Source organism: Perna viridis, chromosome 7, assembly GCF_037379345.1.
Source record: "Perna viridis isolate PV_CMFRI_1.1 ecotype Kerala chromosome 7, ASM3737934v1, whole genome shotgun sequence".
In the NCBI taxonomy this organism is placed as follows: Eukaryota; Metazoa; Mollusca; class Bivalvia; order Mytilida; family Mytilidae; genus Perna; species Perna viridis.
This window is the reverse complement of record NC_142451.1, coordinates 38,039,123-38,066,211: the sequence shown is the minus strand read 5'-3', so window position 1 is coordinate 38,066,211 and position 27,089 is coordinate 38,039,123. Positions and strand designations below refer to the sequence as shown.

Sequence of the window (27,089 nt, the reverse complement as noted above, 5' to 3'; positions counted from 1 at the left end):
TCTCATACCCCTGATATCAATCAAAGCCTTCATTTTAATGTATGGAACTTTGTAGATCAATTTCAAAGAGACCCATACACTTTAAATCAAACTGTTGTCAAGACATCAGGAAAAGCCCCCTTTTTTGTCCTTAATTTCAGAATAGCAGGAGTCACAATCCCCGAAATAGACCCTAGCCTTCCTTTTGTGGTATGGCACATTGCCGTTTAATTTAAAAGAGATCCATACACTTTTAGTCAATTTATTGTCCAGATATCAGGAAAATGCTTATTTCTAGCCAGTAATTCCTAAATGTTTCAAGTCACAACACCTAAAATCAATCCCAGGTTTCTTTTTGTAGTATGGCATCTTATGGAATTATTTCATAAAAATCTATACAGTTATACTCAAGTTATTGTTCAGAAACAGTGTCTACAGACGATGACAACATGATACCATTATACAACAGCTATTTTTTTTTTTGCAGTCTATAAAAACACATGTGAATCAAAATAACATTGATCTGCTATGAAATATCAAGAAAGATGCAATTAATTCAATAAGGCTTTCCGCAACTCCAATTCAATTTATATGCAAAGATCTCTGTTAGTCCACAGCGTTACAATTTTGATAGTTCAGGAAACAGTAGGCAATGATTGGAATATTATTAATGAATGTTACCGCTAATTGGCCCTAATTCTCATTATCAACATGACTTAAATGCAGTGCATGTGCTGCAGTTAATTATTTCCATTTCTTTAAATGAAAATTTAGTTTTGGAGCGTTCCTATTGTGGTACAGAAACTTGTACAATGACATAAATCCATATGCTTCCACTTAAACTATTATCTGGACATCAGCAAATTTCTTGCATTGGGCCCATTTCCAAATTCCCCAAAATATATCTCGGACTTCCCTTTGTGGCACATGGAACAAAGAGGTCCATGTACTTTTACTCTAGTTGGGAGTTATTGCCAGTAAATCAAATTTATATCCACAGATGATGTACACTGACAATGTGCAAAATGTATCAATGCATTTTTTCTTGCAGTGATATAAAAATGCATCAAAGAAACCCTGACTTCTGTCAATTTAGGGCAGGTCTTGCAGCACATATTTTTCATGTTTGGGCTTCACAATCAAACCATTTGAACTTTGTTTTTATACGAAAGCTAACAGTTAAAAGCAATGAGATTACTACCTATTAACCGAAAAGAAAAATCAATAATTTACTGAGAGATATCTAAAAATAGCACAAACCAGGAAGTTAAATATGACATAACCTTTTAAAATGGCAGTCATAGAAACAGGTATGAGCACCTCACCTGAATTATCGAAATTCAGAAGAAAATGCCTATACATTGTATTTCTAGATTTCTAGTACTTATAAAGAACTTAAACAAGTTAAAGTGGTACATGTGTATCAATATTTCATTGCCTAAGAAAGTCAACCCCTACTATACACTACAAGCAAAGGATTGAAAATAGTGCTAGGACATGAATATGTAAATTCAGAAAGGTTACTGGGTTAATATCACACTTTCTTACACAGATAGCAGTGATTTATCAAATGTTCCCTGTATAAATATCAATATCAATGGAACTAAAAACCTTAAATTTTATAAGCAAAGGGAGCCTGGGATTTTATGTTGATTGTCTTTTTTATGCAAGAGTGAAAATAATTATTTAAATTCAGCAACAGCGGTAGTTGCATTATTTATTAGAAAATCTACATTGTTAAGTCATGGGGAAAAGTAGTGAGGAAATGTTTATATTTTTTTTGGTCCATGGTTGAATAAAAAATATTTTGGCTAAAATTTTGAATAATTTCTTTTTTTAACTATGGAGTCCAACAGGATACTTTTATGAACCTTTTCAAGAAACTCAAATTAATAATCTAATCCTGTTCTATAGTATGAAATATACAGAACATATATCATATGTTTACATTAAAATATACCTTTTTTGGTATATACATTTAAGTGATTGTTTAAACCCTTTATCATTAACTCTATATTGCATATCCTATATCACATCCCTAAACCTATATCGCTTACCCTATATCATACCCCTAGACCTATCTCACATACCCTATATCACATCCCTAAACCTATATCGCTTACCCTATATCATACCCCTAGACCTATCTCACATACCCTATATCACATCCCTAGATCTATATCACAGCACTAGACATATATCCCATACCCTATATCACATCCCTAGACTTATATCACACCCCTAGACCTACATGTATATCACATACCTATACAGAACACACATGAGGTATAGTGGAAATATATGTTATAGTTACCATGATAAATCTTTAACACATACGGTATCAAACTTGACATATAATATCGTGCAGGCTGGTGGCTCTTGGGGTAATATAGAACTTCTATAATAGAAGTCATGGGTTGATATGGCATGTGATGTAATATTCAGTGTGTATCATGAATGTCTTATCTCTTGTAGAAAAAAAAAAAGTTCAGACCAATTAAAGCAAATGCATGTGGACATTTCAATGATGCTGTCATTGTAATGGGACATTTCATAAGACAAGATAAATGGCAGTAGTTATGATTCTAAGGACACTCTGTAAGACCAGCTAAGAATATTCAAGGATAAACAAAAATATTCAGTACAAGTGAAAAAAAAAAACAACAAAAAAAACATTATTTCAATTTATCACATTGATGCTTTTAGGAGATTTTTTACCTGTAGTTGAAGTGTTCTTAATCAAAGAGTTTCAATTTTGAATATATATTTATCTAAGAAAATGGCAGATTTAGATTTCAGTCAATCAGTTCTTCATTGTCAGTTCTGTAACCAGTCAACTGGAATTAAGTGGAAGTGCATAAATTGTGACCTGCTTCTATGCTCACTGTGCAGTTACAACATTCACTCAAAGCAAAAATCTTCTAAAAATCATAAAATTATAAACATTCAGGAATGTGGGACTGAAGAAGAGGCTCAACTTCATAGAACAGTAAACCTTGTAAATTTGACATGCGGAATACACGATGGCCACAGAGCTGTCACATATAGCAAAGACTGTGCTGCAGTAATATGCTTTAAATGTTCGAAAGGACCCCACAATAATCATAATGTTGAGGATATATTGATAGCTTATAAAACTCTACAGCAAGAATTAAAAGACCTAAAAGACAACATTGAACATACAGGTGCTCTCCTGGATGAAGAGGAAGAAATGCTGAAGAAAAAAATAATAGATACTGCATCGACCAAAGAATATGATGAAATAAAACGAAATATTCTTGAACAAAAAAAAAAGCTCAAAGCTGCCATATCACAGAAAGCTAGAAATCTAATAAATGAGATAGAAGGTATTAATAACCTGGTAAAGGTCAAAATTCAGGACAAGCTTCTTAATATACAGCGAACAAAAGCAGAGGTAGCAGAACAGAAAAAAAGACTTAATGATGCTCTACAATCACATGAAGGTGAACAAATTTTTAAAACCCACAACTCAGTTAATCAAAAGCTGCCTGAAATTAAAATCAATACAGAAGAATTTGAACTTGCAAAATTAAAATTTATCAAATCCCAAAATTGTGAAGATATTACATTCGGTGAAGTTAAAAAAATGCCAACTTTAATTCTGAAAAAGACTTATGAAACTGAGAAAAATATGGTGAAAAAGATTATCAACAATGACAATAATGATGTACTGACTACCACAAGGGATGAAAAGTTACTAAAATCAAAAATTGATGAAAATGGCTTCACTCAAGTAGAGGAATTAAGCATTGTAGTTATTGACATGGTCATGATAAGTAATGGTGATGTTATAATTTCCACAGGAAAATCTGAGCTTAATGTTCTTACTCAAGATGGACAAGTGATTCCTTTCAAAAAGTTTTCCAATGAAAATACACTGGGGTTAGTCGTAAATAGGTATGATCAAATACATGTAGGATTACAAAAAAACAGGCATGAGGAACACAGCGAAAGTTGTTGTCTTAAACAGGTTAAAGCAAATAGAACACACATTTGAATGGAGTAGACATTTATAGAAAATTTTCTCTTATCCAACAAGACTAGCAATATGCGCTGACAAAATCATGTGTGTTGTGGATATTACAAGCAATTCATGGGAAGGAAGAGTTGTAGGCCTTGATTATTTGGGCCAGATACAATGGAAATACAGTGGTTCAAATCCTAAAGGGAAAACATTTAAACCAAAAGATGTTATCATATCTCCAGAAAACCTTATTTTAATCTCAGAAATGGAAACACACAGTATTCACATGATAAACGATGAAGGACAAAAGATCTCTTTAGTCAAATGTTCACAACTAGGCATTCAGTTGCCATATAGCTTACACACTGATGCTAAAGGACTACTTTTGATTGGTTGTAGCACTTACCAAAATGCCTCCAAAGGAGCAAATATTCATGTCCTAGAAATGAAATAAGGGCTATTCCAGGAAAAAATGGCTTTATCAAAGGGCAAAGTAAATCATGTCTAAGCCACATTTCTTGAGTTTATAATTCAATAACAGAACCATAAATGAAATTCCAAATAGCTTCTTTTGGTGGTAGATTGAAGAAATTTGTGCTTTTCTTGGTAATGAGATAAATTCTTCAGTAAAAGTTATTTCCTTTTATACTTCAACAAAACTTATTATAAGCATTATCACAGTCATCCTGTTGAAAGACTGTCCATGTGCGTGATTTTGTAAATCAAAGACTGAAGTCTTCAAGGACACTAATCGTCAAATATTCTCTGCCACTGATTTTGGCTTACTTTCAACATCCGAAATGGCACAAATGCAATATGCTCTAAAATCGGGTGACTTCCGCTGGAATCTTGGTTCCCTTGATATGATTACTCTTTTGTAACTTTGATGTCCCGAATGATTTCAATCAAAACAACTAGTTACCAGGAACCAGATTAAACAACTGGCAATATCTATAAATTGATATCGGGGCCCTGATAATGTATATGACCTATATAGTCAACTGTAACAAGCCCCTGCGTTTGAATCGGAAACTGGGTAATATTACATAAATTCAATGCTAACTGATCTTTAACTTCCCGTTCTCATAAAAACAAAAACACACAAAGTCATAGACATGTGTATGATATTTTTTTCAAATGAGGTAAATTTTAGCAATTCGGAACCAGATTCAGCAACTGGCAATTAATATTTATAGATATGACCTATATAGTCTTGTAATGAGCCTCTGCGCCTGAATTGAAAACTGGGTAAATCCTGTTCAATACTAGACATTCATTTCATGTAAACTTTCCATTCTCATACAAGCAAGAAACACACACTGAACACAAGTGTATGATATTTAAGAGGTACATTTTTATCTCATATGAAGTTACAACTATAGCTATAGCAATAAACACAGCAAATATCTGCAGCAAAATGTGGAGTAGTAATATATAATTATGCAAATCATATTTGAATAGAAAGAACTGAAATAACGAATGCAAGAAGTCTCTAGCAATATTAGCGCCTTAAAAAAGAATCATATAAAAATGGAATTATTTAGACATGACTAATACTGGTAGTGGTTAGTTTCATATCAATTTTAACTCTTTTTCTAAAATCTAAAATATTTACACATTTAAATGTTACTAGTTGTTGTACATCATTATAGTAGGACAGCAGAGGTTTAAAAAGTCTTAAAAAAACGAAGTTTAATGCACTGAAATATAATATGGCAATTTTTGTATCATTTTTTTAGGAAAATCCTTCTACTTTTAAATTAGAATTGTGGTACAAATGTATTGTGGTCACCATTTGTGATATTTTGCATTTTGTGAGGGCACCCTATTTTCCTCCACAAGTGCAGGCTGTTAAAAAGTCAATTTTGATTATGAAATCATGAAAAAAGTTTGTTTAAGATATATGTGTCTTTCAAAGAAATCATGTAGAAAATATTAACGTAGATTTGCAGACCATATTTTTGTGCCAATTTCTAAGTCAATTTTCATCAATTATATGAAACTCCTGCATGTCTATCAACCACAGTGGGTTTAAATGTATGTATTTTGTAACCAGGTACCTAATGCATTAACTCTCAATTTTGTGTAATGATAAGAAGTATATTTAATTAGTAAGCAACAAGGTCAATATTGGCAGTACAAGCTACCTTATATGGAATTTCACATGCTCCATGTATAATCTATTACATATTGTGGCCAGTCAATAACTAGTACGCGTAATTACACTCTTGTATTGTTGATAATGATATATTGTGTACTATACATTATCCTGGCTTTGTAAAGTTTGCAAGAAATCTTTGATAGAATTGTGTATTTATGTCCTTATTTAGATATTCCCTTATTTTTATTTTTTTTTTAAGTGACATTTATAAGATTTGGACCAAATCTGAGTATGATACGTTTTAATTCCAGATTGTAATAGTCAATGTGCACAGACTTTCAAACTTTCGACATGTAGTACTAAGACTAGTAGATTTGAGAGATGATTTTAATGGAGGTTTATAACAAATCTTAGTCAATAAATCATTTAGACATATAAAAAAGATTGGATCAGTAGTTTACCTAAGGAAGAAATTATAAAGAGTAATCAAGGGATCCAAGGTTATAGCGGTAATCAAAAGAATGTAATCCAAGGACAAAGACCAGACATGGTAAACAGACATACACAACAAAGAACAATTAAAAGTAACAAAAATCATACATACAAAGTAACAAAAGCAACTCGGACTCCACTAAAAACTGGGAGCTTGGACCAGGTGCACTAGTAGGGTAAGCGTCCTCTGCTTTTCTAGACACACCCGCCGAGTTGCTCATAAAAAGTCCGGGGTAGACAAACGAGAAAAGGAAAACCATGACACGTTGAATAAATCAGTTATCATGGTGCAGATGGATACACCATAACGATCCACGAGTTCATGATGATGACCATAAAACTTATGTAGTGATGATTTCAATCTTGTAGCAATATAACCCTGTTTCAGAAGCCTATGTGTTATAGTTCTAGCACGATACAAAGTCTGCGTAGTTTTGGCAAGCTCTGGCATAACGTATGAGTTGTGATATGAATACTCCATAAGCAGGTGCTGAAGGGATGTTGCCACAGATGAAAGGAAAGTTGACAAATCTGAATGAAGTCATCACGTTTGTTGTAAAGTTTGGTCAATAGTTTTCCTTTACCATCGATTTTTAAGTGAAGGTCAAGATATGAGGCTGACTTCACAGTGTCTGTAGTGTCCTTTATCTCAAGTTCTTTGGGGTAGATGCAATATACCAAATCCCTGAAATTAGGATTGTTTAAAGATAATAAGTCATCTATATAGCTGAAACTGAGATTAAAGGATCTAGCCAAACAATATTTTTTCTTTTGAATCAGATCAGCTATAAAGTCAGCCTCATGAGAGTGAAGGAATAGGTCAGCAAGTACAGGAGCACAATTTGTTCCCACTGGAATACCGACCGTTTATTAAAAAACACTCCACCACACTGAACAACTATGTTGTCGATTAAAAATTCCAGCATTTTGTAAACATTTTGCACTGTATATTTGGTAGATGATTTGGAAATATTTCTTACTAAGTATGAGAAATCACTACCAAGAACATATATTTGTATCTAGGTGTACCATCTTTTTTGAAAAACAATGATATATAATGTTTTTAAGTCATAATTTTTACTGAGTATGGGGAATAGGAGTATACAGTGTTGAAAAATCATAGGTCTTAATGCTATTATATTCAGAAAATAGACTTGAACTGATCGTCTCCAAAAGATCTTTCGAATTTTTTTCAGGATGCACATTGAATTAATACCACTACTAGTGTGTCCAGTCTTATGCTGGGCTCCAATTGATTTGGAATATATGACTCCATAAGGTAATTTCTTTATGGTACTATGTTGGTGGCCTAAGAAGAAATTAATGTTATTTTTATGATTTTCTGTTTATTCATATCTTTGGGGAACCCCCTGTCGCTAAAATACATTTGTTTGTAATCTGTGAAGAACAGGGATTCCATAAATATTAAATCAGGGTTAAAATGATACTAAAATGATATCATATACTGTACATTTTTATTTGAATGTATAACTGTATAATATACCATAATACTGAATCTTATCTCATTATTAAATCTATAAACAAGGAAACAAGGAGTTAAATTTATCTGCTGTTTATGCATGCATTAACCGATCATGATATACCTCAGTGATCGAACGCTTTACACAGCCATCAATAACCATACTAATGATTTTAAACCTATGTCAGGCTGAAATCGTAATATTGTTGTTTCACTTGACGCTACATGTAGCTAATGCCATTTTGCTTTATCATTAGACTCAAAGAGAACATAAACACGCAGAGCCAAACTAACTAGGAGTTAGATTGACAACATTTAAATATTCATATTTATCAAGTTAACTCACACCTAAGCAACAAGTATTCATATCTATATTACTTATGTTTGGATGTCTTCACAAACATCCAAGCCTCTCCAAAGTCCCTTTCTTTGTTTTAGTCTGTTTGAAGTGGAAAACTTATTAATAAAACAACCTGCAAGGTAAAAAAAACTATTCCAATATAAAATGTCAGGTTGATATACTAAGGGGTAGAACAAATCGCTATCACCAATACTTAAGTACCTGAACTGTTCCGTGCAACAAAAATCGTGATCAATCATTGATCACCGATCAGTTTCCAGTCAGTCGTCGATCCATCAACAGATCCATTAAAGAGGTAGACCTAGGGTAAGGGACATAACTCATGAAATCAGTGATATGTTTGCATCATACTCAATTTTACCAAAGCCTCTCAAGCTTTCGTTTGAAGCAGAATAAAATGAATCCAAGTTAATTAGATGCTTACATAAGACAGACGTAAAATGCTGCATAGAAACATTCCAATGACTTTTAAGAGTTGTTTCCCTAACCCTAGGTCTACCTCCTTAAACTGGTGATCGTATCATGTGACCACATAACGGTCAATGTATTTTACGGTTTTTGTTGTTTTCTTCGTCAATTTTACATATATTTACATGTTACAGATTTAAACATCAATTTATACTTTTATTTTACATTTCTTTTATTTTAAACAGATCTTACGTCATCAATCCATCAGCGATCAATCAGTCAACAGTCATCTACCTGTCAAATTGTTGCGTGGATCCGTTCAAGGACTGTATCCTGCCAAGAGGCAGGTGCAATAAAATTGAAATATCCTTTATTTTCCGCGAAGATATTCTCATTACCTGACATGCAGGCTTCAAAAACAAAAGCTACCTCAGTATCCAGACACAAAATGTACTTTCATAACAAGTCTGTGTGACAGATACAAGTTTACCTGCTAGAAATTTCAATATTTTTACTCTTTTTCAATTTACAATAGCTTAAATCTGTTCAAAACCTATTCTTCCGACACCTGGGTAATATTAGTGAAAGTTTTGTATTTATTTTCAAGAAAGTATTCCAAGTTAATAAGTTTTTCAAACCGAATAAAAAAAACTTGTTGCTGACACAAATAAACATACTGGTCAGGAAAAGTGTCTTGGTAATGCAGTTTTTTCACATTTCATTTCATGACTTTTCAAAAACCTGGTACAACTATACAATAAAATGAATGTCTTCTTGCTTCTTTCTTTAGGCTTGCACTGTCGTGTTTAAGACTAATATCGGCAATATGGAGTAAAAAAAAATCAATTAGGATACAATAATGCACTGTTTTGTCATGTGCAATAAAATCAACTTTGACAAATAATGAAGTGTTGTTGCTGCTATTTTCTTTGAGTTACATTTATTGATTTATTGGTATTGTCTTTATTTCATAACTAATACATGCTTTTCGTTTCTCAACTTAACTGACTGTTTTCGTTGTAGCCAGTACAACAAGAAATTATAGACATGTTCAGTGGTGTACTTTTGAGTTATCACAAATTTTGTCAATAAATGAGATGGTTGTATAAAACTTAGGGGTACTAAACAGTTTTGTATAATATTATATTATCTTTGAAAATAACGAAATATTCACAAAATCAACCAAATGGGAACTTGTATTTGAACTAATGGAGAAACGACACTTTCAAAGCTGATATTTAAATAGAGAATACAATATTTTACTGCAAATGTTAGATATTAAAAAATAATTTCAGAAAGCGTTTTTTTAGATATTTAGTTTCTAATTTTACATTCCGAAATCTCAAAGGACAAGATCAGCCTTTCATTTCATTAAAAGTTTTTGGCATGTTTACCAAAAACTGCTGCTGACGGCACTATACGCTAGTTTGTCTTAAATTCAGCTATTAATTCTTGTACGAGATGGACTTTCAGCTGATCTGATATAAAAAGTTTGGAATTTTTAGTAAGTCATACAAAAATGGTACAACATTTTTCTGAAAAATCATGATTGACTTTTGACCCAATTTAATTAGAGACGTGACCACAATGGATGCATACAAAATCGATATTTCGATAGGGCTTGAAATAAGCTTTCCATCGATATATAATTTAGCCATATTATATTCCTGTGCATTAAATTCTCAAAAATCGAAAGCCTGCTATCCTACTATTAGTCACACTAAAGGTGGTAGACCTAAGGTAAGGTCACAACTCTTATAAGTCATTGGAAAATTTGTATTCAGCATTTTACATAAAAAATTTTTCTTGTAAGCATCAAAGTAACTTGAATTGATTTCATTCTGTTTCCAATGAAAGCTTGATAGGTTTTGGTGAAATTGAATATGATACAAACATATCACAATTTCAAGAGTTATGTCCCTTATCCTAGATCGACCACGTTAAACCTCTTTATATATCCCTTATTTATCCATATACTGTAAATGTAATACTGCTGATTTTGAAATATTTATACAAGTTTTCAAATAATGCTATTTTGAAAGAGTAATCAAGGGAACCAAGATTCTAGCAAAAATCAAAATAATGTAATCCAGGGACAAAGACCAGATATGGAAAACAGACAAACCAACAAAGAACATGAAATAACCAAAATAACACATACATAAGTCAAAATATGTTTAACACTCAATATGCATATTCACGGGTACTTATTTTCGTGAAAAATTACTAATCATGAAATTAATGAAAAAAAAATGCAATTACATTTACTATTATCAATTATGGTTTTATTTGAAGATAAGTGACATGAAAGTGGGTCACTGGAGATATTAAAAGCTAAAATTTGGTTGTGATTTACTACAGAAAAGTACAGGAAAATTTCCTGTCAGAATTTTTAAACTAACCAGTCAAAAAATATTTCCCAATACATAGCAGATTCAAGAAAATAAACACAGAGAGAATGTAACTAATGTATTTGAACAGTTTCTTTGACTGTCTTGAGATATGATGACTCATCCCCTGAAAGCAGACTTGGCAAAATCATTTTCGACCTGTCAGACATTTGATCTGGCAACCTAACAAAATCTGCCGGACAAAAAAAAAATTCTTGCATTCCTTGTTATACGTTTTTCCTCATATTCCTGTTTACGAGCTTTAACCTCTGCATCAGTAAGCTTCCTTTTTAAGGGCTTTCCAGGGATGGCATCCCTATTATATACTAAAGCCGGAATCATTTCTCTGATCCAATTTAAATTTGCCTCGATAAGGATGCAATCTTTAAACCGGAGGTTTCGGTTGAGGCGTGTCTAATAAAAAAAAAAATGTACTGGACATGTCAGACGGTACGACGAATTTCCCCATGACTGTGAAAGGTTTATTGACAGACCCATACTTAACTGAAAGGAGTTAGAAGTCATTTCATTTATTACCTACAGACTGCATAATTATTGTAAATTCACAAATTATTGTGAAAAATGCTAAATACTTAAAATTGCAGTAATTAAATTTTGTACTATACAATTTTTAACATAATAATGTGGAATTTCACTCAAAACTGCAAAAATTAAAAATTTCATTTTTTACTAAAATAAAAAAATTGCAATAATGAATGCATGCAATAATTTCTGCAAAGTCTCGTTCTAGTTTCAGTTTCAATTTCCTACGTAGAACATATTGAAACCCCTTTAATGTTTACTTCTGGGAAATCGAAGCGCTGCATCACAATACAAAATCTTATATTTTTATACTTTTCTTAACATTTTTATCCTGAAGAACTAGATATTTGTCATTTTTTATCAGCATTTTTACACAGGAAAATATTTTGCTTTTTATATTGAACTCAATACTATGTTAATGACAAATCTCCACTCATTTGAATGGTAGACGAGGACCATGGAGTCACGTGACCAGACTTACATACCATATAATTAATTGCAAAGACTATTTGCAATATATATGCAATAAGTGCAGTTAGAATTAAAAGTAGTATTTTCACAGTGTTACAAAATGCACCTACTTGCTGTAGAGAAACTCCCATAATGCTTGGTTGAATGGAATGGCCAATTCTTGTACAGACTCTACTTTGTGAGGTGGCACACCTGAAACAGGAGCATATCAAATAAATCAGCATAGTGGTACGGGTACTGACAGAGATAAACAGGTGGGTTTATACTCTGAAAAACTTGCTTTGGTTTTTAATGGAGATATATAAATAATTCATGATAAACCATTTTGTTCACAAAATTATGCATTGTATATCTTACCTCCATGTCTACACAAAAAATCATGATTACTAATTGGTCCTGGTTCAGCAAATGTATTAAATCTGTTAATCCACTGTTTAGATATGAAAAACTGCATTAAACTTGGCTGAAATAGAAAGAAAAAAAATATATAATACTTTTAAGGGTTTAAAACTCACAGATTCTTGTACACTAAAATATAATGAGAATGGATATGGTGAATACGTCAAAGACAACAACCCAACCGGGATGAAAAATGTCAGCTCAAAAAGTCTACTGTAAACGTACTAATTTTCACACTGTACTAATTTCCGCTATTTGTTATATGTGAACCAACGACCTGTTTAATTAAAGTTCCATATCAATTTTATCTTGTAGTTGATTTAAAACAGTTTTATACTTAAGTTATAAAATTAGAGTTGTCCTTGCTATTTATATATTGATGAACAACTTGTTTAATTGAAGAAAATTTCAAGATACCTTATAAGAAAATCCAACAGAATTCTTCCATTCTGGTTTCAAATATAGCTTGCTAAAGAATCTATATCTCAAGGTTTGACAGGAAAGATGGTTTTAAGTCAGATCACAATTATAACCAAGGGTGCATAGGTAACAGAAACACGGACTATTTGATCATCTTGGTAATCTGCTATTGGATTACAATGTCAATTTATTTTAATGATTTAAGTTTTAAGGAAAAATCATTTTGTGAATACAGAAGTGCAACTCCAAACTTAAGTTTGTTTTTTGCCTACAAAAATGTATGTCTCCCTCCTTCCAAAGTTCAAAAAGGAAAAACTCCAGTGAATCAGAAATTTCTGTTCATATCATATTCTAACAAGCAATGAAAAGTTTCCAAAGTGTGGCAGACAGACAGACAAATGGACAGGGCAAAAATAATATGGTTCCCCACCAAAGTGGAAAAGGGGGACATAATGCAACATTTATACATAAAGTGTAGTAGGATATAGAATTGTCAATACAATTTTTAAAATACTTTTTGTGAAATCAAGTGCATAAGAAAACAAGAGATTTACCTCCTGAGCCTCTATCAGTTGTAGAGCCTTTTGTCTGAATGATACCATGCAGTCATTTCTCTTTCTGCAATATAATACCAACTGTTTAATACAACGTTTAAAAAACTTCAACCTCCAAAAAAAATTCTAATGCTATGAGAACACTAGACCGGAATCCTCAAGGACAAAGGAAGCAAGGAAGGCCTCTTCACAGCTGGAAAAGAACAAGGCTGAAGGAACTGGAGATGATTGGCAAGAGCTGGGGTGAAGCGAAAAGAACGGCCCAAAACAGAGTGAGATGGAGAGCAACTGTAGTAGCCTTATGCTCCACAAGGCGTGAAGAGGACTAAGTAAGTACGATTCGTTTGGATTATAAAGACCATCATGTAAAGGACCAAATTAGCTAGCTATAATCAGATTACATAGGGACAAGATTGAACAAAAATAATAAAATTTGTGATCAAAATTCTACTCACTAGCATTGTGAGATACCACATGTATGCGTTTATTTACTGTTTTCTTGTGTTTACTCTTCAAAGACTAGTCTAACCTAAGATTCCCTTGGGTTAAAAAAAAACGATTCCCAACCACAATATTATAACATGTCTGCTGACTGGTTCATTTGATAATATGGCCTTTGGTTTTATAATATTCCTGTGTAGGCAGGGCATGTAAACTAAACCATTCAATAAGAATAAAGTTAACATATGCTGTGAGAGTATTATTATTTGTGGGGTACCAATTTTCGTGGTTTTCGTGGGTGAGCCAGATCAAGAAATTTGGTTCCCAATGAAAAGGAGATTTCTATTATTGTGTATACTAAAAACTTCAAAACCATGAATTCAAGAATTCACGAACTTGTGTATCTTTCCTAATCCATGAAAACTGGTATCCACGAATTAAATAACTTTCACAGTAACATGTGTGTTTTCTATTCAACAGGACATACAACAGATTGAGATTAACCCCTAGTGATAGCAGTTTCTGTATTTTAATAAAATGTAAGCCTAGTGTGACTTTTTATGTTAACCTCATCCTGTAGTACTCATTAAAACAGCTTTCAGCACTAGTCTTCACTAACTCTAGTCAGCCATGCTCTGCCCTTGTTCCACATTTACCAAATAGTACTGTTACTGAAAATGCAAGCCAAGGAAATCTCAGGCACCCTTGGGTAAGACTTCATTGTCTCTTATTTGGAGCCTGGTCAGAGAATTTAGAATTTACCCATGGGTGCCTGAGATTTCCGTTTGCACTCTCAGCAGTGTTAGATTCTTAATATTTTGAGTGGAGGAATAATATACCGAAGTCACATCTGAAGGAGAATCTAAAGTATACCCATATAAAGTTTGTCAAAATAAGTTGTGATAAGTAGTTGCAGATAAGGACACTACATACCTCTAGCAAAAGGGGCACATGTATAATCATACCTGTAAAACAGCACATAAGCCTCACAGTTCATAACCTGATTAATATCTACTTCAGTAACATATGTATCATCAAATTCATACCACTGCTCGTTCAAGTAATTCAAACAATAAGCTGTGTAGTGGCCAGCTAAAATAATCAAATAATCAATTATTATGCAAAACAAATCTGATGTTTTGATTTGAATATCACAATAATGTAAACACAAAAGGTTGGAGGAAACAATTTGCTATATTTGAGTGGTGGCAAGCATGTTGATTGATTGATTGAATGAATGTAGTTTAATGTCCTAAAGCAGCTGTGTCTCACAAAATGTATTGTATGCAGGTAGTGGCATTATTCTCACCACTCCAAGACTTGCTTGGTAGAGAAGTAGTGACTTACATTTTAAAATTATTTGGTACGACTTGGCTAGGGATCACACACACAACCTCTCACACTTAAGATGAGCAATTCTATTAAATTGAATTAATTTTAGATATGAAGTTATAGAACAAATATAAAAAATTAAAAAATAAAAATTATGGAATAAATTTTGAGGGTTATATAGACATGCTTCCATATTTTCTTAAAACATTTCATGAAAGTAAAGCCACAAGCTCTCTTACACCTTTTATAGTCTTTAAGGGAATGATAGATGGGAATTAGAAAAGAGTATATTTACATTTATTAATAGACAGCAGTATTTTATCAAATGTTCCCAGTGTAATAAAGTTTGATTATTCACACTGTGAAATAAATTCGGTAATTTCACTCTCGGACTTTCTCCCACCAAAACGTCACATTTTTTATATCAATCCGCCAAACACAGAATTTAAAATTCAATTTGAAAATATCTATAAATTATGAAGAAAATCTACATAATAAATAGGATAATCAATTTGTTATCATGAATAATCAAATTATTATCACTCGTGCCAAGAATGCTTGAGGATTTAACTTGTGAGCGGAACAAGTTCCGCACACTCGTTAAATTTAGGCGTTCTTCAGTACTTGTGGTAATATTTTGATTATTCACTTTATCCAATTAATTATCCTATTAGTAATTACTTATAAAGTCCAATAACTTACACCCATCAGAACCATGATGACAGATTACTCCTGTTAAATCATACATTGTCACTTCTGATGTACAATCTGAAAAAAACAAGATAATCATAAAAAAAAAGAAAAGAAAAAAATTTACACAGTTTGAGAACTATGGGGTATATTATATTATAAATAATACACAATCCAAACACGAATGTGTTACTTTGTATGTATCATTTTAGTTACTTTATGTTCTTTGTTGTGTTTGTCTGTTTTCCAAGTCTGGTCTTTGTCCCTAGATTACATTCTTTTGATTACCACTAGAACCTTGGTTCCCTTGATTACTTTTTGATAATTTAGACCTAACAAACACTCTTTGAAGCTGTATTGTTTTGTTGTGTAATTGTAACTAATATGACTTCAGGCTATGCCTACGATGGACTGAGCTCAATGTGTGCCCTCAAACTACCTTTAAACTGTACACATTATACTTGGGTTGCCTTTCTGACTGTAACTATTATAGTTTTCTTATTGTTTGCTGTGAATTAACAGTTTAAACATGTATTTAAACAAATAAATATAAAAATGTATATTAAAAGACAAAAAAGCACATCTGCACAATCATCTACTTCTGTGTTGACAAATTTCGTCCCTTCCATCAGAATATTCACAGTTCAGGTCTTAAACCTTATATTTTGATATGGGAAAATTCAAAATTTATAATTGATTTTGTGGGAGTCTTCCCCCTTATGTGGGAGGTTAACAAGTATGTTGCAGAAGAACTTTTAAGCTCCTCTCTACCCCTCACTTTTTCTAAATGATACAAACCTTTATGCAAAAAGGGTTTTAAATCCAGACTGTCCAATGGAAATGCTACGTATGTAGATATCTTTGTTGAGTAAAACTCATGTCGAAATCTCTTCAAATGAACTGTTAAAATCTGCAAAGTACATGTGATAACACCACTTATTACTTAACTCCCAAAACAGATAGACCCAATATTGTGAAAACATGAATTTTAAAATACAATCTAAAAAATCTATCCAGAATTACTAAAAAAATTGAGTCCTTTTAAAAAAATTTAAAAAAGAAATCCCAATCAAAACAAACAAGCAACTCGTAGCAGTATGTCCCCCGCTGCTGAATAAAAAGGTGAAGTCTCATAACTCTTGAGAAATTTGTTGAATCAAAATGGTGGCACATTATGATGAACTACAAATGGTAACTTACAATCCTACAAAATTTGAACAAAATCCATCTAACGGTTTCCAAGAAGTTGCATCCACAAGTGTGAAGGATGGGTGGGCACTGTTATTTCTACATCCCCTTACACGTAATAATGCAAATGTCATATATCACTAGTTAAAATTCTGGTCATTTTAATTAGTTCTATTTTATTACCTCAGGTAGAACCATTACTCTGGAGAACTTGATTCCATTTCTCAATCTAAAAAAATACATTTAAACAACTATCTATAGGTAACTCCATAAATATCACATATTGTGCACATTTACATGGAAACAATAATTAACATTGTTCATTGTTTATTCTCTAACTAGTAAATGTGTGATATTTTTTTAATTCAACAAAAGTTTGAATATTTATCCTAATTCTTTCTTGATTAGGCACATTATGTTTATGTGGCATCAAAAATACTTCCTGCATTCCCAAATTTCAAAATGGAAAAAGGCATAACCCATACAAAATGGTAAATGTTAAGTAAATACAAGAAATGCCATAATCAACCATGATAATCATTACGTGACTTAAATTAGATGGTTATTTGTAAAGATTTGACTGATGGTGTTCTTTAATATTCATTAAGAAACAGAATGTGTTATAGTCAGACTGAGATCACTGTATATCCTTAACTGGTACATTGGAGACATAAAGAATCCAACGCCTATACAAGTGCAAGATGGGGAAATCTAAGACAACCGAGGGTAAGATGTAATCATCCTATAACAAGGCTATTATATCTTACTCAAAGGTGTATGAGATTTCCCAATCTTGCATGAGAAAAGCAGGTGTTTGATTCTTTTTCTCACTCTGAATTCATTTCCAAATAAAAATGTTTTGAATTGAAATGACCTCCATTTAACAGGCAAATGTCATGTAATGACCAGGTGAAAACGAATAGCAAGAAATAATAAATCACTGGTTATTCCCATAAAATTATTATTTAAAAAGAATTTTAAAATACATATTTGATATTGGTAAGATATAATCATTCATTAAATCTATGCTCAAATATGCCAATTTGTTTTTACAGGAAAGAGCACATGTTCTGTCTCAACCTATGGGTGAGATAAGGAAATATTGCACAGCTAAAAACAGGAATTTTCTTGCCTCTTAAGTGAGAAATATTAAATAAACAAAGTCTAATTATTGTCAAATGTATGTTGTACAAAGCTAACACTGTAAAATGGCCCCTTACTTTTTACATTTTTCACAGCTGTACATATTATCTCCCTTTAATTCATCAGCAGAGAAGAAAGCAGCTAAACAGTCCTGCAGTGTAATAGCTGGTCCTACAAACCAACTGAAAAACAGAATACAGTTTGCAATACAAAATCATAATGAACTGTCACATGCTCTTTTTTGCAAAACAGCTATGAATGACTGATCTATGTGATTAATAAATGTAGTCTATTATTTCAACCATACTATTGTAATTACTTTGTATTGTAAAAACAATTTTCAAACGAAATATAAATATATAAAATTTTAAACCATGGAACAATTATGTCTTTTTTTCCCTTTTGTTATTTTACCTCAAACTCAAAGCAGAACATTTCTCCAGGGCTACAGTGTAATTTAATGTACTGTATGCACACAACATTTGGACACATGTAACTCAACTATAGTTGGATTCATCAAAAGCTCTGCTCCTTCAGTTGAAACCTCCTGGGATTATAATCTATACATTACCTTTTAAACCATGTGTAGAACCATGTCATCCACCCCTGGTTGGCCTCACCACAAGCTCCTTTATTGGGGCTCCCTTGGGAGTTTGAGTGTAAAACATGAATATGGTCTTTACTTGGTATTGGCAGAGAAAGGTCTTGAAATGTTTCTTTTGTTGTGGAAATCTAAAAAAAAGTTAAAAACAAGTAATGAAGTAAAACTTTCACAAAACTGACAAATAGTTTGTCTCTTAATAATTGATCAAACATCTTTTTTTTTTTAAGATTTGTGAACAGCTATTACATTCATATCTTTTATCCTGTTTTTTTTCTTTTTTTACATGTATACGGGATCTTTGAAAACTGAACAACTGCCATCACAAAACAAATTCTCCATAACTTCAGAACTAAAATTGTTTGCTTTAAGACAGCAGAGCTTGACAAGTCTCAGTGCAGTGACAATAAAAGCTATTTAAAACTGCATAGAATAATGGCTGTGAAATGTTAAACTGATCCAAGGAAGGTTTAAAAATTACCAAATTAAGCTTATTCTTAAATAAGTATGTATTTCAGAAAAATTGAATCTTGCTCAGTGTGTGCCAATGTTGATGATCTTAGGAATTTCAATGGGCCAGTTTCAGCAGGAATATGATATAAAGTGTATGACCCCCTCTAATCCCATTCACTGCTTGCTAATGCTATGGACACTCTCAAGTACCTACATAAGTCTTTGTTGCAGACAGAGGCACATAGGGCAAGGACACCCACAACTATCTACTTCTACAATTTCAATACTACTCTCAATTACATGATCAGGTCTTAATTCTCTCTCATAAAAGATAAAAGAATGACATGCAATTTTTTATGAGTTCTATATGTATATTTACTTACCCTTTCACAAGTTAGACATTGCACAGAACTCAGTAGCTTTCCATCAAATATGTCTGATATCACACTTTGGTATTGCACATTTTTTCTTTTCACTGCAAGGAAAAAAGAGTGTACCAACATAACATTAAATAATTTAAAGATATAGTGTTATTAAAACATTAACACAGAGATTTCATCTTCCAGAAATATCAATTGTTACCCAATTTAGTAAACAGAAATTAGAAAAAGTGATATATGATTGTAACTATTGAAAGACTGTGAACTTTAACATGTTTTTAATTGACTATTTCTCCATTACTCGTATTGCCTGGAATATCCAGTATCACTATTGGTTTATTCAAGTTTCATTGTATTAAAATGTACCTCTTTTAGGGACTGATGTCATCTTGGGGGCTTCATTCTCACTCATTCTCTGGCCTCTTGGTTTCTTAGTCTCTGTTGTAACAACGCTGTTCTCAGGCTCTTCATTTCTTGCCATTGCAATCAACTCATTTGTAGAATCTTTCTTTTCTTTTTCCGTTTTTTGAGTATTATTTTCTGTAGTCAATTCTTGACTCCTGGTTCCCACCCTAGGACTGGTCCTTACCCTAGTTCCACTACTGTTCAAATCACCACTGTCATTTGACCCATTTGAAGCTGTTTCATTGGATGCTGTAGTGTTACCTGAGTCACATGTTTCATAGCATTCATCTGATTGGCTGCTTGTTGTGGAATCAATTGACAGCTGTCTGTCATGTTTAGGGAAGGAAGGTCTTGGAGGGAACCTCTCCTCCTGGTCACTTGACATTTCTTTATCACTTTGCTCTTCTGTGTCTGATTCTGTTATTGGAAATGGCTGTTTTAACTCTTCATGGATTTCATCCATAAAACATCTCAGGAATTCTTGTGCATCCTTATAAATAAAAGAACAAATTTTGAAATCATTTTTTTTTATTATTTCTTCTACAGAAAACACAAAAACTCAACAGGTAAAAAATATAATAATTGATTTAAAATGCATTATACATGTCTTAATAGTTTTCCCCCATTAATATGAAATATTATGTAAAACCAAAAACAGAATTTTAAAAGATATGGTCAATCTTGATTTTTGTTATTGTAAGTTATTACCAGAAAATAGATGCCAGTTGTAAGTATATGAGTTTTAAAACTTTTAAATATTTTGAAAAATAAATAAGTCTTAGAATGTTTTTAATTCCAATTCAAGTCTTTGGACAGAGGACATCACAAGCACTTAAGAACATTCTCAGACCTTTTCATGTTTTGTGGCACAAAGGCCTAGTCGGAATGAGCTAATAAATCCATTTATACATAAAAATTAAAATAAAATGAATATCTGCAAACAAAAGTTATGACTATGGCAGGTTTCCAGAATCTGCTTATATACTAACAAAATACCTGTTGAGAATATCCCCTGAACATGGGATGTACTATCTTTATACCATTTACAACACCACTGGGTATGGTGTAGCTTGGTCTGAAAATAAAATCATGATCAAATTATAGGGTTTTAACTCCTTAAGTAGTAGTCTTCATTAAAAGCAGACAGGAGGTAGTTCATGCATGTCAAAAACCCACCAAATTTAACTTTATTTCTTATTCAGAAACAATAACAGACCATATAAACAGTTTAACATTTGGTTGTTGCACTATCGAGATTAAATTTTATAGATCTGTAAGAAATTGGCACTTTGCATGAGTGATTTGGATTGATTTTGTTGGCTTTAGTGGGATATGAATGTAATGTTGTTTTTGTAAGATAACTGATCTAAAGAGAGATGACTATCAGGTAAAAATATACCATATATAGAGCCAAAAAGCATTATTTGTTTGGTGTTTTTTCTGCACCAAGAATCACCCCTACAATAAACAGTGTCTGAATTTTATATGGACTAGTATTTCAATGCAATATCTCAATGCCATTATGCATTATGTTATTTATAAGTCCCATTTTGGCATAGGAGTATCATCAGTATTTTCACATTTTATTTATATCTAAGTAAGAGTAATACAACTTGAACAATTATCATAGGTCTAGTAAGTTAAAGTATACTTCAACAGATTATAGACTATTTGTATGGCTATTTATCCCTATCTTTAAACAAATTGTATGCAAGCTGAGAAGCGGCAATAACCTACTTGTCTTGCACTTGAAGAATGAGAAAACCTATTTTTTAAATCTTTTGTGTGATCTCAACAATGAATCAAAAACCCTGAACCTCCAACTGATCAGCAAATAAATCATACCACATAATTCTGTAATGTTTTTAAAACTGAAAAATCATCAGAATTAGTTACCTTCTCTTACTCCAGAGTTCTGCCACAAGTTTGAGGTACTGCTTGGACAGCATTGGAGTCTTCTCCGGTTTGATGAATCCTTGGCAATCTAGGAAAAACCTCGTTAAAGGTGGACTGAAATGAAAGATAATTAACCAACATTGAAATTTCATACATGTACATGTTTTTGTTTAAAAGGAATTCTCCACTCTCTATAGTAACATTTAGATTTCAACATGCCTGAAAGATGAAAATATATATTTCAGCCATCTTGGGTGGAGAAATAATTTGATCCACTCATTTATAAAGGTGACTTTATTTTTACTCATTAATAAATTTTACATTTCATTCAGAAAGCACTTGAAAGACATCAAGTCCACAAAATAAACATACAAAAAACCCTTTAACTTTTGCTGTTTCCTGTTTTTATTTTACTGCAGATAAAAAATTTATCTCAATACTTAACATATAAATTCATGCTCCATGAATGCAACTAAAATTAAACTAAATTTTCTTACCAATTAGACAAAGCTTGAACGGCAGCATTGAGGTAACATGTATTGCCCAAATTTTTCAATCCTGTCAGACCTGAAAAATAAAAGAGAAATTGTATACTTAAAAACTGAACTATAAAGCACATGATATGCTAGACTCTCCCTTCTTGTGATTTCCAACTACTCAAAATCAAAAAGTCTGAAAACTATAAAAAAAAAAAAACAAAAAAAAAACACAGGGAACTTCCTTAAGTAGCAATCCAGCTAAGAATCATGCAAAATGTGATTCACATTTTTATTTTTGATATTTTATTTGAATTGTCATAGTTAACAGAAATTAACATTTAATTTTTCATATAACCTGTGTTCTTAGGAGATAAAAATTATATAGAATGCAATGTAGATTTCAAAATCTCTGATTGATGACTGTGTAAATGACGCTCAAATGCTATAGAATCTATTGGATTTTCAATGTTGATTATCTCCTAAGAGCAAGGAGATATGAATGAATAATTACACATTTCATAGTATAGACCCATAATACAATTTAATTACAAAAATAAAAATATGTAGTCTTTTTTGGAATGTATCACATTTTTCAGATTTTGCATGATTCTTACAAAGCCTGCTACTAAATAATTTACAATGTTGTACCAAATAATCATCAAAGTCAATCAATGTTTTTTTTAAATGTATAATATGATGTGAGGACAGATTAACTTGTCAAAAGATGGGTGTGTAATAATAAATGACATATCATAAAATCAGACTACAAAAGATAAGACTGAGACCTCAAATGTGAAATGTGTTTAATTTTTTAATAAATGTACTAAGAAAATAACATTTAGAATTTAGAGGTGACAACAATTCAGTCGTGATAAATTATTTGTTAGGCTTCTACTTATACTCAATTATACCACTATTTCATGAATCCATTGACTATCAAAAAGGATTACTATACACTATTTTTTTAAGAATTTAGTGTGTCAACCCAATTTTGCAGCTATTTTACTTCCTGTCTAACACTTTCTGTCATGAAAAGATTTCTTTGCAGCAAACCATCTTTGCAGTAAATTGTTATGTATGTCTATTACCTCTAGGCTTTATATTCTCGCCTTCTTCCTCAGAGTCAGAGTCATCTCCCCCTGAAAAGTTCCGCTGTGGGGAACTGTTGTTTGAGCTACAATCCAGTCCAACTTTTTTCTTCTTCACATCCAGCATAGCAGCATTTTCAGGAATTCTATACAAATGTCAAATCAAGATACCTATGAACTGCACTAATTACAGGATCTCAGTATATAATTACAAGGTAACCTTTTTTTTCTGTTGATCAGGAGTTTTCTCAATTTCTCAAAGTCAAAGTAAAAAGATGTTATTTATTGATGACCAAAACGACATAAGTTGAGTCAGAATGGCACATGCCTTTCAATATGGATCATGTGCCTAAGATGGTAAAATATCTGTCAAAAATATCAAAAGAACTTAAAAATGTTTTGCCTATGAAGACATCTTTAAGTCAAGGTTATTTTGCATGCAATATCAGGAAAATGGAAATTCACATACTGAAGAACATGTAAATTGCAGTAAAATAAAGAACTGTAATGTTTAAAAAAAACATACTACAACGAACAAGAATCAAATACATACACAAAATCTGGTGTATTCCTGCCAGGTAAGACTTCAGTTTCACAGGTGTAACACCACACTCTCAAGGAACTCATATTCATTGTTAAGCTGTGATTTTTGTCCTGAAAAGAAATAGACAAGTCATAACAAGTCCTGCTTTGATATATGTATATGACATTATTAACCAATTACCCAAAATACGTTAAAAAAATGTCAAAAACTGACCAATTGATATGAATTCAAACGAGGCATCTATACGGGCCAATATAAAAAACGAGGGCCAATATGGCATAATAACTTCCGGTCGTTTGAATCTGAATTTGAATTGAATTTCATAAACTTTGATCACCAGGACTAAAAGCTGCAAAAACACAAAAAAAATCTTCCATTTTATACAACAAGGATATTTAAGACTGATTAATGCAAAAAAAAAAAACCTACATGTTCTTGGTAAAAAACAAAAACAACTGTTCTACAAATCATCTAGTTGAGTTGGTTAATAAAATTGTCAATAAATACTTAATTTCATATGGGCCCTGTTATAGGTTTCGGTCAATCATATTGGCCTCGACATCTGTATTGGCCCTCGGCCATGCCTCGGGTCCAATACGGCTGCCTCGACCAATATGACAGACCTCAAACCTATAACAGGGCCAATATGAAACTACATATTTATTTACATATAATACAACACTGCCACATTTCTGAAGCAATCATTGTGGAAGTTCTTAAAGTCTCTACCATGACCTTGTTCCGCAACATGGTCTATCTATTCAAGCATTACTAATGACCTTTACTGGACATGACCTTCATAGGATAGTTTTTTATGGTGGTGTTCATGCTGCTTGTGTCTGTATGTGTTTTGATTTGTTGTCTTAACTGTTGTTAGTCCTTGTCAATTTATATGTTATGGAATGTGTTTTTGCCCATGAATGTATCTTTTCTGATACATTAAATTTTCATTGGCACTTCAATATACATTCACACCTCAGTAGATCGATCTACAAGGGCCTGCTCAAATGTGTTCTGAGTTATCAGTAGTTCAAAAATTGAAGTTTGAAGATTTCTGGATTTTTTTTTGATTACTGGTCAGAGTTCATATTTTTCATTAGAAATCCCTCACTTTCTATGAAATTTTAATAGTTTTTGGACACTTTTATTCACTTTCAGATTTCCCTAATATTAGGATTTCATTTTTCCACACCTTTTTTATCCAAGCTGACAAAATGGTTGACAAGATCCTGTAAGTGCGGGTGATTCTCTTAGATTTATTACCTTGTGGAGTGACTACAGTACTTAATTCTTCTTCAATTGAAAGATCAATGACATCACAATTTAAAATTGCATTGTTTCATTGACATCAAAAGGTTATTCAAAGACAAATCTGGGGGCATTCGGAGCAAAATGACATGTGTGAATTCATGTACTGTACATTATACAAAATTTTTTTCTGGTTGGAAATACTCTGTTTTAAAAAGCTCACCATTTGTCATATATTTTCTATCATTTTCAGTATTTCATCTTGGACCTGATGAACAAATATCTTCTTTAAGGAGGTAGACCTGGGGTAAGGGACGTAACTCTTGAAATCAGGAATATGTTTGTATCATATTCAATTTCATCAAAGCTTAAGTTTTCATTTGACATAGAATGAAATCAATCCAAGTTAATTTGATGCTTACATGACATTGATGTAAAATCCTGAATACAAACGTTCCAATAATTTGTAAGAGTTGCATCCCTTACCCTAAGACTACCTCCTTAATTGAAACAAACCTCAGCATGGGCACAACTGTGATCTTTGGCAGACTCCCCACATCCAACATACTGACAAGTTCCTACTAAACAAAGCCACAGGTTGGTCACCTTTATACCACATGTGTGACATTCTAAATCAGTCTAAAATACAGTATTGTGAAAGTATTATACCATTACAATAAACTGAAAAACAATAAACACTCTGAATTTAGCATAATTTAAAAGAAAATATATTTCAACGAAGTAAAAGGTTGAGCATCTACCATTTCTAGTCAATATGGTTGTTTTCTTCTCTTTCTAAAAAGCTTTATATAAGTACACATCCAATTAAGTTCTACTTGCTACTATTCCAGAAATGATCGGTTATGAATTTGGAGGGTCCTACATGTATTTCAGAATAAAAAATTCTTACAATTCAAGTTCTACTTTGTTTTCAGTTTAGAGTAATTATAACTCAATCTAATCTGTCATTTATTCAAGAGCTTCTAAGTCACAAATTTTGATATTTCTAAAATAGTCCTTCGAAAATAACTTAAGTTGACATTTCTGCAGTTCATTGAATTCTACTTTCTCTATATATGTATTACCATGTAAGCAAGTCAAATTAATAAGCTTTGAAGCATTGGGTTGCTTGAAAAAATTGTTTGTCCATGGCCTTTCTAGTACATGCATTACAAAAAGGACTGGAGTCGGAAACCATGTTTGCCAGGTTCTCATTCTTTTTTTTTTCTTCAAAAAAAGCGCTGAACTGTACAACAGTATTAACTGATGTGGTTTTGTTCATGATTTCTCAAAATAAAACAATATCACTGCTATTGAAAGATTTTCATAATAGATTTCGCAGTTCAATTTATGAAAAATAATGAGCTTGTCTTGTGATTTAAGATCAGTTTATACCCTTGAAATATTTCTTGTTCTTTGAATTTTTTGGTTGTGTGAAGGAATTGCTTTTGTGAGATTCATTTGAAATGTATTTTTCATTGATTTACTGTCAAAATAGAGCATTTTGTTAAAATAAAAAGTGGCAAAAATGGGTTCCCTAGTTAAGTAGAAACCCTAATATGCTTCCGTTTATGTATTTCTTAATATCTATTATATATGAAAAATCCAAGTATTGAAT

At 32.1% G+C, this 27,089-nt stretch overlaps 2 protein-coding genes and 1 long non-coding RNA gene across 5 annotated transcripts in view; 2 read left to right on the top strand and 1 right to left on the bottom strand.

Moving 5' to 3' along the window:
* LOC148612588 (ubiquitin carboxyl-terminal hydrolase 20-like) overlaps positions 1 to 27,089 on the bottom strand; it is a 38,348-nt gene that overhangs the window by 7,579 nt on the left and 3,680 nt on the right. For 2 of the 3 annotated variants that reach the window (XM_088594140.1, XM_088594139.1), the window contains exons 3-19: positions 25,988 to 26,110; positions 24,233 to 24,333; positions 23,680 to 23,825; positions 22,610 to 22,679; positions 22,113 to 22,226; positions 21,213 to 21,291; positions 20,178 to 20,706; positions 19,815 to 19,906; positions 18,949 to 19,109; positions 18,455 to 18,559; positions 17,418 to 17,463; positions 16,845 to 16,956; positions 16,059 to 16,124; positions 14,990 to 15,116; positions 13,584 to 13,647; positions 12,568 to 12,673; positions 12,321 to 12,402 (exon numbers count right to left, since the gene is read on the bottom strand). In XM_088594140.1, the coding sequence (XP_088450266.1) occupies positions 12,321 to 12,402; positions 12,568 to 12,673; positions 13,584 to 13,647; positions 14,990 to 15,116; positions 16,059 to 16,124; positions 16,845 to 16,956; positions 17,418 to 17,463; positions 18,455 to 18,559; positions 18,949 to 19,109; positions 19,815 to 19,906; positions 20,178 to 20,706; positions 21,213 to 21,291; positions 22,113 to 22,226; positions 22,610 to 22,679; positions 23,680 to 23,825; positions 24,233 to 24,333; positions 25,988 to 26,110 (2,123 nt within the window). Of the gene's footprint in view, positions 1 to 1,806; positions 8,511 to 12,320; positions 12,403 to 12,567; positions 12,674 to 13,583; positions 13,648 to 14,989; positions 15,117 to 16,058; positions 16,125 to 16,844; positions 16,957 to 17,417; positions 17,464 to 18,454; positions 18,560 to 18,948; positions 19,110 to 19,814; positions 19,907 to 20,177; positions 20,707 to 21,212; positions 21,292 to 22,112; positions 22,227 to 22,609; positions 22,680 to 23,679; positions 23,826 to 24,232; positions 24,334 to 25,987; positions 26,111 to 27,089 lie in introns of those variants that run through there. The other variant, XM_088594141.1, reaches the window with a different exon arrangement.
* LOC148612590 (uncharacterized) lies at positions 2,749 to 4,478 on the top strand. Its single transcript, XM_088594158.1, has one exon. It carries the CDS (start codon positions 2,759 to 2,761, stop codon positions 3,995 to 3,997), a length of 1,239 nt encoding a protein of 412 aa, XP_088450284.1. The 5' UTR covers positions 2,749 to 2,758; the 3' UTR covers positions 3,998 to 4,478.
* LOC148612589 (uncharacterized) lies at positions 12,667 to 18,461 on the top strand. The gene is made up of 3 exons (XR_015924431.1): positions 12,667 to 13,912; positions 14,505 to 14,563; positions 18,290 to 18,461. It is a non-coding gene; the product is annotated as an uncharacterized LOC148612589 (long non-coding RNA).